The following is a 14,608-nucleotide window of genomic DNA, read 5'->3' as shown; positions in this document are numbered from 1 at the left end:
TTACTGAACCGGGTTCAGAGCGGCGTTTTGGTTGGGTAAATGAAAAAATAGAAAAAAGTTAGGAAGTTGCGATTTTTGCTGCCTGGTGTAGTATTTTGTTCTCTTTATTTTAACATTAAACAACGCTATAGGTTGCATTTAATTTTTTTGAGTTAGGCGGTAAAATAATATTTCTTTGTAAAAAGCGCCACCTGTGGACGAAAGAAAACAACTTTAAATAATTGCGACAGCTCTGCTCATACTGAATATGGCTATCTTTCAAATAGATAATTGTTACGAAAACTCTGGACAATCTGTGGTGATCTGCAAAGTATTTGGGTAAATCACAGCACTGTTCGTAGTTTTTGATTGGTCAAAAAAACCAAAACAGCCTTACTGTCCAGTCTGTCTTTTCAACCTAAAGTACCTACTGTCCTGTAAGTTACGCAAATGCTGTGCATAGATTTAGCATAAACTTAAGAAGTCAAAATAAAAGTTTGATTTGACATTCTCAAACCATCATAAGCCAAGCTTAAGTTAAATGTGGTTGATGGCCGATTGCAACAACGTAATTCTAAACTTGCTTTAGATAACTCTGGTTTTGACTGTGACATTTTGCACTTAAACTGTCAGATTGAAGCTCTATTACTTGAGATCTGAATCTCCACTTGTAGCATCATAGGCAGGTTTACAGTGTACAAAGAGTGTCCCAAGTTTTTATGAACACAACTGTCCACGGCACTAATGAGACTGTCGTATGTCATCAGTGAGGTTGACTTTTTCAAAATGCTAGCTAGTTTTGAGCTAGCTCATTCTCTTCCTCTATCTCTGTTTCTAACAAGTTGTGTACATTATTGCCAAATTGCCAGTTTCCTGTTTTGGTTCTCTGCTTTTAAAAAACTAAAATTTTAGCAAATTTGAAAGGATTAGAGAATAAACTGACCACCGATTTGAATAAAACATAAAGTTGGTACTATACTAGTATCGTTTAATGTGTATAATTGGTTAGACCAATCAAAAGCGACTTGGTAAAACATGGTATAACACTATCACAAGAAATTTGATTGAGGTAATTCCTGAACAATCAGCAGGAAGCCCTAGGACAACAGCAGGGCATACAACACACCTGCGGTCCATTACATGCTGGTGTTGAATGAATGTTTGGTGAGCAAGGCGTTTCTGGACAATCCACACAGTCTGGATCGTCGTCTTCGCACTCTACATATTTTCCGGGTGGTTGATAGCTCATTTTGTTCACCGTGTTGTCCTCCATTCTTAAATTGGGTGGTTTGTATCTGGGTTTTTCTGCCCAGGGCATGTCCATGGGTTCTGTAGGTTGCCACGGCTGGTATGACAATTTGTTGATCGTTTTGTCGCTTATCTTCCCTGTAGCTTTTTCGATGGCGTTGGTGGGGAGAAAGGGGGTGACTTTGGCTTTGTTTAAGTCGATGGGCATGTACGACATCCTGTTTACCGTTTTGTCGCTCAAAGGACAATCTGAAGTGTACAGGTTGGTGAAAGGTCTTATGGCGTCCGGACGGACAAACGGTTTCGGAACAAAGTCGTGCTTGTGCGTCGTGATGTCTTGTATTGGGCCATCTCCAATGAGTTTGTGTTCGCAAGGGTAGATCGGACATGTGGGGGTCAACTTGACGGGTTTGTAAGACATTCGGTTTACGGTGTCGTCGGACATTTTACCCTCGCCCACACATAGATTGTTTTCCGGAACAATTTGTTTGGGTTTCGCCCCTTCCACGGGAATGTAACTTTTTCTGTAGATGGTGTCGTCTGGCATTTTCATTTCCGGTGGGACATATTTGCGTTCTGGTGCGAATGATTTAGGTCTAGCGGGTTGGATGTATTTGCACTTTTTCTTTGGTTTTGGTGGGGGTTGGGGTGGACACGGGACGTTGACTGGCACGCATACATTACAACACAATGGATTGTCTTTACCTTTATCGGGCCGGACGTTGGGATCGCAAGGATTCACCATGTACTTGGGGATGCTGTCCGCCACTACAGGTAGAGTACACGGAGGCGGACATGGACATGGCGGACACGTAATGTTACAGCGGGGCGACGGTCTTACAGAGGGGGGAAGTTGACCGCAAGGGGTACAGGAGGCCATTTTGGTATATAAATACAACAACAAAAAATCGAATTTTGCTAAAAGATTCGAGACACACAAAAAATGAACCCGAATTTGACAGGGTTGATGGGGACGTAATACTGTCAGTAGCACCTGGCGAGGTGTAATAGCACCTTTTTTAACTGTACCCATGCAATGTTCTGGTACTTGATGATGGATGGGCCGTGTAACGTTAAGATGGAGGTTTGTGTTGATGCAGGAAGCGTTAAAAATATTCCATTTTTCAATACCCGTACCTAATTATCTCTGATATATTGCACGCTGCTCGCTTACACGTTCAGTAACAAGCTCGTGGTCGTGTTTTACTTAACGCAAGTGATACAGATCGCCTATTCGTCAAATTATTGAGTATGACTGATTCTTCTTTTTCCAACCAGCTTTATTGCAATAAATTGGGAGAATTAAACGTTGTTATAAGTAGATATTATAATATAATCCACCGCCATAACTAGAAAAATTATAACATATTAAAATAACGACCAAATTGAATTTCATGATAGTTTTGATTATGTAAGGCTTTCTCCTGACCCTTTTTTTTTGAGGTTCTTATAGAACCTGGTTAGGTAGAAGATTTATTTAAAAGAGAATTCCCCATTTGCACCAGAGACGGTGAATTTTGGCCATGTATTGTCAACAATCTGAACAACACTTAGCTGCTCAAACTGAATCGTGCTATGGCAACTCTATGCAATTCTTACCTAGGAAAAGCCAGCCTCAAGTCGGTTTTCAGTTTCCCAAGAAGTTCGGACACGGTGCCAAATTGCCTCAGGGTCATTTCGGACCCGGAGGAAGTCAGCATAGGATTGCGGTAGTCTCTGAAGGAGCTGCTTTGCGACCGGCTACTATCCAGGTCCGAAGTGCTGGACACGGAGTAGAGAGACATCAGACCACCGTTGGCTGACTTTTTGCCCCATTTTTTCAGCATCAGAGCATAGTCTTCTGGATTGTAAATCGGCGGCCGTTGCTTCTCCTAAAAATGGTTTTACTCCATTACATTTTCTCGTATTCTACTTTTTACTTTGTCCCTTTCGTTTAAATTAGGCAAAATTTAATTATTACGAGATGACGATTCGTCAAATTCCAACGAATAGAGACTTTTTACAGTACTAAACTAAAGTACGAAGGCGTAGAAGGGCCACAAACATTTTTTTTCTTAAATTCCTCGGAATTTAGGTAAATTCCGACTTAAAACTCGGAATTTAGTCAAATTCCGACTTCCAACTCAGAATTTACATTGTCACATTGCAAAAGCTCTTCAAACCAAATTAGACAAAATTTTTCAGTTTGGCAACATTGCAAACATTCTTCCAAGAAAATTAGTAAAATTTGTTAACTTTGGCTACATTGCAAACACACTTCAAAGAAATTAGTCGGACTTGTCAGTTCGGTTACATTACAAACACTCTTTGAACCAAAATTGTAGAATTTGTTACTTTGATAACATTGCAAAGACATTTTTGAAACAAATTACCAAATTTTGTCAGTTAGGCAACATTGCAAACAGTCTTCGATCTAAATTAGGAGAGTTTGTTAATTTGGCAACATTGCAAGCAAACACACTTCAAAGAAATTAGTTGAACTTGTCAGTTTGGACAGATTGGAAACACTTTTCAAACCAAAATTGTAAAATTTGTCAGTTTGATAACATTGCATATACTCTTCAACCCAAATTAGTAAAATTAGTCAGTTTGGCAACATTGCAAACACTCTTTGATCTTAATTAGTAGAATTTGTTAATTTGTCAACATTGCAAAAACACTCTTCGAACCAAAATAGTAGAATTTGTCAGTTTGACAACATTGCAACTAATTTCCGAGTTTGAAGTCGGAATTTAGTTAATTTCTGAGTTTGAAGTAAAAATTTAAGAAAAATAATGTCTGTGGCCCTTCTACGCCTTCGTACTAAAGAGAGTAGTAAACCAAATTAGGTGATTGAATCATCTGATCATCACATTCTCAGTTAAAGTAGCGTTTCTGGCTTATTATCCTCAAAATTTTTCAGAAACGCAGTACTTGTAATTTAGAGGTAATTTACCGGTCAAATTTCAGGTCAAAAAGTAGTCGGGCTTTTAAATTTTGGTGCAAGTTTCTTCTTTCAGTTCTTGATACGTAAATAACTATTACTACACTCAAAAATAAAGCCACCGCAGTTTGTCATATTACAGCACGTTCTTCAGTAGCACCATCTGTCGATAATAGTTACAGTTGTTGTGTGAAAGAAATCTCTTAAGTTAAACTGGAAATTATCACAGTTCTTTAAAAAAAAACTTATTTTTTCATTTCACTCAAGCGTATTCTAGTAATTATTCACTATAGTGATAGTGATTTCTGTAGCAATTCCACTTAGCCTCAAATCGAAATGACGTACACATGTTAAATCAAACACCTGTTATTATAGAAAGAGACTATTAATTTTATTGTAAACAACCGTTATCCACGGTCTACATAAATCCGAAGAAAAATGCAAATAAAATGTGTATCCTTGCGGAAAAATCAAAAACAAGTTTCACTTTTGACAGGGGCGTTGATTAAGTTCTGCGTGAATTGTTACATCAAACTTTCCTCGGCGTTTAACCTACTTCTTCAATGCATGAGCTCATGCATACAAAAATGAATTTTACCTTGGTGATAACTTCGTCCATGTAATTGAACTCTCTTTTGCTGGGATCGCCTTCGGAGTTGCGCCCCATAGTGCTGGCGGAGTCGAATAAGTCACTGAAAAGAAGAAAAAAGAAGAAATTAGTGGTGTTTTTCCGAGCTTAAAAACTATATTATCATCATAGTCGATACGCGTCATTACCGGGCGATAATTCAAACCGCAAACCACTTTCCCATTTGAATTTCAAATATAGTTAATTACTGAAAATAGCGGCAAGATTGTATCGTTTTCTAGGCCGTTAATAACGAAGAGATAGATTTCTTCTTCTCTCTGTAACCTGTGTTTTTTTTTCGAATAGAATGGTTCGATTTTATGACTGATTTGCAGTTTCCCAGCGCTTCTAACAGGAAACAGATCGAGCTCTGAAGAACCATTCGTTTGCCAAACAGTAAGACGAAAAACCTGCTATGACATCCACACCTGGCTACATTGCGGTTAAATATTTATTTAGGCTGTCATAATTATTTAAATTGCTAACTTTTCGGTGTTGTTGACCGTTCTACGCGAACCAAAAAAAACAATTCCTAATTAATTTAAAACTTTGAATTTCAAATTGAGGAAGTGGATTCTTAATTGTTTGACTTGGTAAAATTCGGCTCAAGACTCTTGAAATACTTCAGGGATTACATAACTCATCAAACAAGCAAAACACTCGGACCATCTGCCTTATTGAAACGGCATCGAGATCCTCTCATTTAATGTATGCTAATCAGCTTCCTTGTCTAAGAAAAGCATTCATCTTCAATACTCTCCCGGCTACTCCGGTAGCGAAATATCAGATCGAACCAGTCAGGCAACGGTTTCCACAGTGCAGTCCGGCCAACCTGGTGGAATGCCCACCTAATTGGTTATACCAATTAATTCGTTAAAGTTGGCAACACCGTTGTTGACACCAAAAACTAATGATAATCAACGTGACAGTTGACGTTTAGTTAAAAGTCTGACAAATCAGAAGGTTTAACAAACGGATTAAACCATATTTATCTAGAGATCTGACCAGGCATGACTAGTGGTTTCTACTACCGGAAATATTACCAGATTTGATGAGACGTAATCAAGCTTAACCAGAGATGATTCCGTGGTAATTTCGCTGTTCATACCCAATTTTCTGTATTTTTTTTTTAATTACATTGATGCTAAGTCCATATGTGAAGTATTTGCGTAAATATTAGCACAGTGGGTAATTTGTGATTCTAAAAATGTGTAATGTGTGTCGTAAAAATAATTCTACGCAAATTTGTACAGGGTGCTACATTTTCGATGGTTTTACAGGGTACAGAGAAAACGGTAATAGATAGAAAAAAAGTAGCATACGTGTTCTGATCTCTTTTTCTGAGCTGAGATAACTGGCGAAGAGTGGGCGGCGCAAACTTCTTTTGTTTCAAAGATACGGGGGGTTTTCGAAAATTGGTCATTTTAGAACCTCCTCTGTATTTCATTTGCTATTTTGACGTAGAATCCAATGGCGTAGTCAGTTTTTTTTCTATTACGTTTAGTTTCTGACATATGACAGTAAGTTATATTTTTTTAAATGGAACACCTTATATAATTTTAGTTCATTAAATTCTGTTGATTTTTACTTTTTCAACGGTGTATTAAAACATATAATTTTGTAAACGTTAATCTTGGTAATTAGAAAAAAAGCGTTTCCTTAACAAAAAAGTGTTAAATAATATGTATAAAAATACCTACAGTCGAAACAAAATTTGGCATATTCATATTAACATGTTACATGTCGTTTATAAACAGTTTTTTGAACTCTTTTTCAGCATATTTCTGGAATCCTCATTGAATTTCCTATCTAATGACATAATAAAACACTTCAAAATCGAGTTCAGTCAGGGAGAAAAACGATGTCAAAGTTTGCATTGCAAAAAACACAGTTTGAGAGAACAGTCAGGGACAAAATAGCATGTAAAACCCATTTGAAGTCACCGAATCGTGCTTCTAAGCACATTTTTGGAATCCTTATTAAATTTCCTATCTAATGACATAATAAAACACTTCAAAATCGAGTTCAGTCAGGGAGAAAAACGGTATCAAAGTTTGAATTGCAAAAAAACACAGTTTGAAAGAACAGTCAGGGACAAAATAGCATGTAAAACCCATTTGAAGTCACCGAATCGTGTTTCTAAGCACATTTTTGGAATCCTCATTAAATTTCCTATCTAATGACATAATAAAACACTTCAAAATCGAGTTCAGTCAGGGAGAAAAACGATATCAAAATTTGAATTGCAAAAAAACACAGTTTGAAAAATCAGTCAGGGACAAAGTATTATGTAAAATCCATTTGAAGTCACCGAATCGTGTTTCTAAACACATTTTTGGAATCGTCATTAAATCTCCTATCTAATGACATAATAAAACACTTCAAAAAAAATATGTATAAAAATACTCACAGTCGAAACAAAATTTAGATATGTTCATATTAACATGTTACATGTCGTTTATAAACAGTTTTTTCAACTTCCACCTTAAAAATAGTAGAAAATAGAAATAGCCACTTTTCTTATTAAAGTGACGGTAGAAGTGTTTGTAACTTAGATTTTTAATAAGATTTATTAAAAATATTTAATTTTCTGATGTGTTAGTTTATATGATTTACGATTATGTTTGGTATTTCAGATATTGGCCTTTTTTTAGCTTAGCAAAGGTCTTTTTTTAAAATAACAGGATTAACCTCTACAAACTTATATGTTGTAATACACCGTTAAAAAGGTAAAAATCAACAGAATTAAATGACGTAAAAATATATAGGATGTTCCATTTAAAAAAATGTAACTTACTGTCATATGTCAGAAACTAAACGGAATAGAAAAAAACTGACTACGCCATTGGATTCTACATGAAAAGTACTGCCGGGAACCGTTCTCCCTTTTTTGATAACTTTAAGAGCAACTGAAATACTGTAGAGGTTCAAAAATTACCAATTTTCGAAAACCCCCTGTATCTTTGAAACAAAAGAAGTTTGCGCCGCCTACTTTTGGCCAATCATCTCAGCTCAGAAAAAGAGATCAGAACACGTATGCTACTTTTTTTCTATCTATTACCGTTTTCTCTGTACTCCGTAAAACCATCGAAAATGCAGCACCCTGTACAGTCACATGACCACTGTCAAAATAAATGTAGAACACTTCCAATGGTTAAGTGTTTCTAGTCCAAAGAATTTTTGTGCTAAGCTGGTAAAATTCTTGAATATTTGATGAACACGTAATTTCTGTCACTGAACCTGTATATCTGACAACAAACCAAAGAAAAACATATCAATGAATTCCACTAAACTTGAGCGTAAAGTAATAAAACTAACCAACAGATAACTGTATCCATCACTAAAATATTTCCGAATTAATTAAATGTTAATAACAAACATTCGTATGTTAATGAACTCTAAAAAATCCACGACGTACGTGAAACGGTTTTGGTGCCATAAAAACCAACTTGTTCGTGGTATTTTTTGGTGGGTACTTTTGCGTTCCTGTTGGTCCGCAAAATTTGATAATATGGACGCAATTAGGCCTTTTTTTCAATTCGGTCGTCGCATTTGAGCCGTATGATTAATGAATGTATGGCCTAAAACCATAACCGTTGTAAATTTTCAGCCGAATGGTTAATTGCATCCATCGCCTTGAACTTGCCGAAGGCCTTCCTTTAATTACATAATAATGAATGTCGGGTATACGCGTTTCTTGTATGGATTCTTCAGGAGGCGGAAAGTTTACCGCAGCTTCCATTCGATTAGATCAGTCGAATCGGTGTTTTGTAATATCTCACCAAAGTCTGGACAAGCTTATTTATATAAAATGAAACACTGTGAACCAAAAGAAACTTACCTTGTAACTCTGGAAGTCTATAAAGAAAATCAATTAGAATTAGAAATTATTTCAGTCACCACTTTCTGATGAGTGATCATGAGAATCATGTTTGTGTTTCACAATTCTTGATCCATTCTTGTGTCATAGAAAAGATTAAGAAATGACACACAAGTCAAAAGTCTTTTACTAAGAAATCTTGAAGTGACTGGAAATATCAGAATTTCCAGCACTAAAAATGGTGAGGTTTTGTTTTTTGTTTACCAATCCCAACCCTCTAACCGGTTTCGCCGTATTACGGCTCATCAGAGAGGCTATAGGGTTTGATAACCAAAGAACAAAACCTTCATTCCAATATAGTCAACTGGATGCCAGAAATGATAGTTGTTGTGTAACATCTGGTGACATCTGTACTCAACTCTATGAGTTAGAAAGTACAGATGGCGTTCCCAAATCTAGGAACAGCCCCATTGATGCCGGATCAGTTGGTAAACACCGATCTGATTGGTTGAAAATGGTGAAGTTTTGTTTTTTGTTTTTCAATCCCAATCCTCTGACGGGTTTTGTCGTATTACGGCTCATCAGAGAGGCTGTAAGGCTTGATAACCAAAGAAGAAAACCTTCATTCCAGTATAGTCAACTGGATGCCAGAAATGATAGTTGTTGTGCAACATCTGGTGACATCTGTACTCAACTCATGGAGTTGATCTCTCCAGCACTAAACTTTAAAAGTGTTTCCAAAGAGATAATCAAAAATTCGCCAATTAATTATTCGTGATTAATTTTTTTGTGTATTTCCTTTCAATGGGCCTTTGGCAAAATTCCCACCGCATAAACGCTCCTGTCAGAACCAGTTTAAATTGCACGGTTATGTTATATGTATCAACCTTATCGAAAATTAGCATCGATCAGTTGGTACTAATTAGCACCCGATGCGTCCAAGCAGGTTATCAACATAAAAACCTGAATAGAAAAAAAAGGCCCTATGATACGTTACAGTTGTGCCACAGGTTTTGGGCATCAAGTCACCTTATTACTGCTGCGTAACCTTAATGATGATGATGATTAGCACCAGGTCGGAGTATTCAAACAATTCGTGCTCGTGAATAATGCAGATAATAAGCCACGCTTCCTTTATAATTAAGACGTGATATTTACATAAAGTAGCAGGCATATTTAGCACGAAATCGGGTGAGGAAGATCAGTGGGAAATAGCTTATTGGATCGTGTTAATAAATAATTTATTATGGTAAAATTGCCGGCATAATACCGTCTACTTGTTTATGCGTCTGTGTAATAGGATAAGGTAATTGACGGCCATATCTCATGCAGATTGTCTTTATTGCGGAGGATTTTCATTTTTAAGTTCTCGCGCCGTTTAAAACTAATGGAATATAATATCTGGCTCATTAGTGGTGGTATTCAGTGGATTATGATTTTTTGAAAAGCTCCCATCATCATTCAAACTATATTATAAGATGAAGTGATATGGAAGATTTCAAGGGAGCAAATGTGCAAATAAAGTCAAAGGAGTAACAGATTAAATAGCAAAAAAAGCACTCAAGCAAGGATATTAAGTTTGAACTGCCAGAAACACAGTTTGAAAAGACAATCACGGACAAAATCGACGGTAAAACCCACTTGCAGTGGGAAAATGACTGTTTTAAACAAAATTTGTACAGGGTGCTGCATTTTCGATGGTTTTACGGGGTACAGAGAAAACGGTAATAGATAGAAAAAAAGTAGCATACGTGTTCTGATCTCTTTTTCTGAGCTGAGATGACTGGCGAAAAGTGGGCGGCGCAAACTTCTGTTGTACATTTTTTTAAATGGAACATCCTATATATTTTTACGTCGTTTAATTCAGTTGATTTTTACCTTTTCAACGGTGTATTACAACATATAAGTTTGTAGAGGTTAATCCTGTTATTTTAAAAAAAGACCTTTGCTAGGCTAAAAAAAAGGCCAATATCTAAAATACCAAACAAAATCGGAAATCATATAAACTAACACATCAGAAAATTAAATATTTTTAATAAATCTTATTAAAAATCTAAGTTACAAACAGTTCTACCGTCACGTTAATAAGAAAAGTGGCCATTTCTATTTTCTACTATTTTTAAGGTAGAACTTGAAAAAACTGTTTATAAACGACATGTAACATGTTAATAAGAACATAGCCAAATTTTGTTTCGACTGTGGGTATTTTTATACATATTATTTAGCACTTTTTTGTTAAGGAAACGCTTTTTTTCTAATTACCAAGATTAACATTTACAAACTTATATGTTTTAATACACCGTTGAAAAAGTAAAAATCAACAGAATTAAATAAACTAGAAATATATAGGGTGTTCCATTTTAAAAAATATAACTTACTGTCATATGTCAGAAACTAAACGTAATAGAAAAAAACTGACTACGCCATTGGATTCTACGTCAAAACTTCTACAGGAAACCGTTTTTCCTTTTTTGATAACTTTAATAGCAAATGAAATACAGAGGAGGTTCCAAAATGACTGTTGACCAAATGTTTGCGCCGCCCTCTTTTTGCCAGTCATCTCAGCTCAGAAAAAGAGATCAGAACACGTATGCTACTTTTTTTTCTATCTATTACCGTTTTCTCTGTACCCCGTAAAACCATCGAAAATGCAGCACCCTGTACAATCAGAGAGAAAAGTAGTGTCAAAATTTGAACTGCACAGTTTTTGTAACTTACTGTTACTCATCATTACGTTTTTCGTTGTGACACAACGCAAAAAGAAACACAGTTTTAGAGAAAATTATATTTCCTGTGATTTTCTTGAATTAATAGCCCACACCCTGTATATATTTATAAAAATAACTTCTTGTGGGCCCAAAACGTCCTTCTGACAAAAAGCGGTTCTCCTTCCGAAGAAGACAGTTTCTTCGCCTATTTGTTCCTCGTTATTGTCGCATTTTTTTCGCCCCCGGTCTCACGGGGACTAATTAATTAATAAATTACAGTACGAAGCTAATTAGAACTTCTTTTAGTTCAATGTCATATTAATTTAACCCGATTACTAGGCTTTTTTTACTTGACGACCCAGCGTACAATCACACAATTACGGTCGCACAAATGGCATTCGAGGAATTTTTTAACCGACTCCTTGTAGGGAAATTTTTTCGAGAATATTTCGCAATTTTGTTAATAAAGTGACTACATTGTTGCCTGGTCGAACGGATTGAAAAAGTGTCATTATTGTGTGGACACACATCTGCCCCCCAACTAATTTACTTTGATTGAGTAGGTATGTTGAAGATATAGAAAAAAAAAACATTTGATTTAAATAGTCTCGGTTGTTAATAACTAAAGCTAACTGCGGGAAATTCAATTATCGGTCAGATTTACGAATGCCTCTACATTCTACACGATCCTCGCGAATTATATGATTAAACAGCCTGAGAATTGAGTGTGGACCTTGAGTTGTCCCTATTCTTAAATGACTTTAATAAATTTAATACTTAAGACAATTACGAAAATAGATAAGAAAGTAAAACAAACGCCTGGCAATCTCGACTGCAGCTCACACCTCTCGAGAATAATTACGTTTTACCGCGATTTTAATCGGTCCCGGCTATCGGCAAATTAAATCTGCATTTGAGAGATCCTTATTAATAAAATTACTCTTCTATTTTTGCCTTTTACTCGCCAACTATATTTAGAAAACCGTTTAAGTTTTATAACTTACGAAGATGGTTTTTAGTCCATTAAAATATAAAAGCGCATTTAATTAACTCTGCTCTAGAGAGTCCTGCGTCTTTTTAAGGGGAACAACCACTACACGTGGATAGAACGTACCCAAGTGGTGTTTAATCACCTTCGGGTCGCATACATAACAAAGATCGCATACATTTATTATTTTATTAATCGTACAAACCGAAGATCACGGACAAGGCTGAGGTATATTGGAGAGTGACACGCCGACCAGCTGACGCGGTACCATCGAGTAGTACCGTTAATTTTGACAATTTACGCTCTGTCAGAGACAAATGTGTTCGAGAAATTATTAGTCCGGACAATTTAGCTGTTATTTCTGGATATTTATTCAAGAAAATTCCAGTTGTTTTAAGCCGCCATTACTCAGAATTTACTATTCTAAATCACCCATTTAGATTCTTTTAATTTTCGCACATCTGCATAATGACCCGTTTACATTTCTTATTATACCGGTAATCTGACTGTATTAAATCACGTTATTTATGTAGGTATTTTAATAATGTAATCTAATAACATTTAAGAAAGTAGTACAGGTATACAAAAAGTTCATAACAATTCCTTACATTGACATTCATCAATTAAGGTACAATTAACATTGAGAACTAAACAAAGTGAATCTTATGAACACAACTGGGTCTTAATTCTTGAAACCAGGAAACGGAATCCCAAGAGAAATGTTGATAGAATGTGACAAGAAAAGCTGACAATGACGAGATCCTGTCACTTTTTTGTTCTCCTTTTCCTCTTTCTAGAATACGCACCCGGCAACTTATTCATACATTAGATGTTGATGGCTTTCCTGAGCAATAGAAAATAGGTTTTTATCTCTGACATTAATGGAAGAGTTGATTGAAAGCAATTTTATTTCAAATCTACCATTCAAACATCTTTATCTGTCACTAGTCATAAACCGACTAAATCACCGCCCTCTGTACAAGAAAGCCTAGAATGTCACTTTTAATGGCGGCGTTGTCGGATTTTTTTTTGTACACAAACCTATGGAGATACAGTAGAAAATATGTTTTTTTTTTATTTTTTCGTGTAGTTGATTAGAAGTTGTGAGTGAAAAATCAAAGAACGCTTCATTCCTGATCCAGATATGTATAGATATGGCTTTTTATATCCAATAAAGTCCAGCCAAAGCAAGTTTGGTTAGAACCCTTTGTCTTGGAAAGTAGGAACAAACTAATGTAAAAACTGCTCAATCAAAGAAAATTTGGAAATTCTTGAATCTAGGTAAGCAAAACTGGTAAATGGGTTTTATATTATTACCAAGACCTTTCTTTTAAAATGTAAATGTGCCAATAGAACTTCTAAAAGCTATCCTGTTTCTTCAGAGTAAACCTTTGTTGCTCTCAAAATGCAGGCGGTCTCAAAATCTAACTCACATAAGTCACATACCAATGTATGTAAGAGGCAATAAGTTTTACTGAATGAGAAAGCATATTGTACTTACCACTGAGTATTGTGTTGGAGTAAAATCATTCCACTTCAAAGCTTTCAACCACTGCTGGGTTCGAGCAGGGTCTTTTGGAAAGTAAAAGACTGACACTTTTGGGTCTTTCACCAAATTGCTTTTAGAAATTTGGCAAACAACCAGTGGACGGCATATTGTACAGGTAATAGAATTTAAGTTAAAAAACCAACCACAAATTATAGAACAATGAAGGAACAATAACAATAGTGATAACACAATAAAATGAACACAAACTACACTTTCACTAGAACAATAAACATATAAACAACAATATATAATAGCAAACAAAAATTACTTTGGCAAGTAATCCCAAGTCTTGACTTTAAACCTTAACAATTAATTTAATCATCGAAAAACTCAATTTCCACAGTACAAATAAATGCAAACTGTCAAACGAGTATTTCGGCCATATTGGAATTTTTGGCATGCACCTTCTTAGCTTTCTTGTACAGAGCGCGGTGACTAAATTAACCACCAAGCTCGCTGTCAAATAACAAACGGGGTGTCCTCTGTTTAAACTTTTGGTGCATAGAATAGTAACAACTGTCATTCTGTCATTCTGTCTAAATCTCAGCCCAGTAGCTAGTTTCTGATTGGTCAAAAAAAGCAGCTTTCATTTTGCTGCTTTTTCTTGACCAATCACAAACTACAAACAGTGCTGTGATTTACGCACTTACTACACTGCAAAATCCCGGCTGCGTATGATATGGTACGCATCTGATTAAAATTTTGAAGTCCTGAACTCAATTTACGATTTTAAATGCGACAGTAATGCAAAAAACCTAATTTAAA

The 14,608-nt window shown here is 35.8% G+C and overlaps 3 protein-coding genes across 4 annotated transcripts in view; all 3 read right to left on the bottom strand.

Moving 5' to 3' along the window:
- Positions 1 to 14,608, bottom strand: part of Cluap1 (clusterin associated protein 1) — a 126,125-nt gene that overhangs the window by 21,290 nt on the left and 90,227 nt on the right. The window lies entirely within an intron of this gene.
- The window catches only part of mwh (multiple wing hairs), a 48,966-nt gene that overhangs the window by 4,326 nt on the left and 30,032 nt on the right, over positions 1 to 14,608 (bottom strand). For both annotated transcript variants that reach the window (XM_081994649.1, XM_081994734.1), the window contains 2 exons: positions 4,749 to 4,842; positions 2,827 to 3,098 (listed from right to left, as the gene is read on the bottom strand). In XM_081994649.1, the coding sequence (XP_081850775.1) occupies positions 2,827 to 3,098; positions 4,749 to 4,842 (366 nt within the window). The remainder of the gene's footprint in view (positions 1 to 2,826; positions 3,099 to 4,748; positions 4,843 to 14,608) is intronic.
- Positions 947 to 2,222, bottom strand: LOC145731666 (uncharacterized). Its single transcript, XM_081983557.1, has one exon. It carries the CDS (start codon positions 2,105 to 2,107, stop codon positions 1,064 to 1,066), a length of 1,044 nt encoding a protein of 347 aa, XP_081839683.1. The 5' UTR covers positions 2,108 to 2,222; the 3' UTR covers positions 947 to 1,063.

This window comes from Ips typographus, linkage group LG1, assembly GCF_016097725.1.
Source record: "Ips typographus isolate SLU linkage group LG1, UJ_Ityp_2.0, whole genome shotgun sequence".
NCBI lineage: Eukaryota > Metazoa > Arthropoda > Insecta > Coleoptera > Curculionidae > Ips > Ips typographus.
Note: the sequence above shows the minus strand (reverse complement) of the source record. Positions and strands in the feature narration are given on the sequence as shown.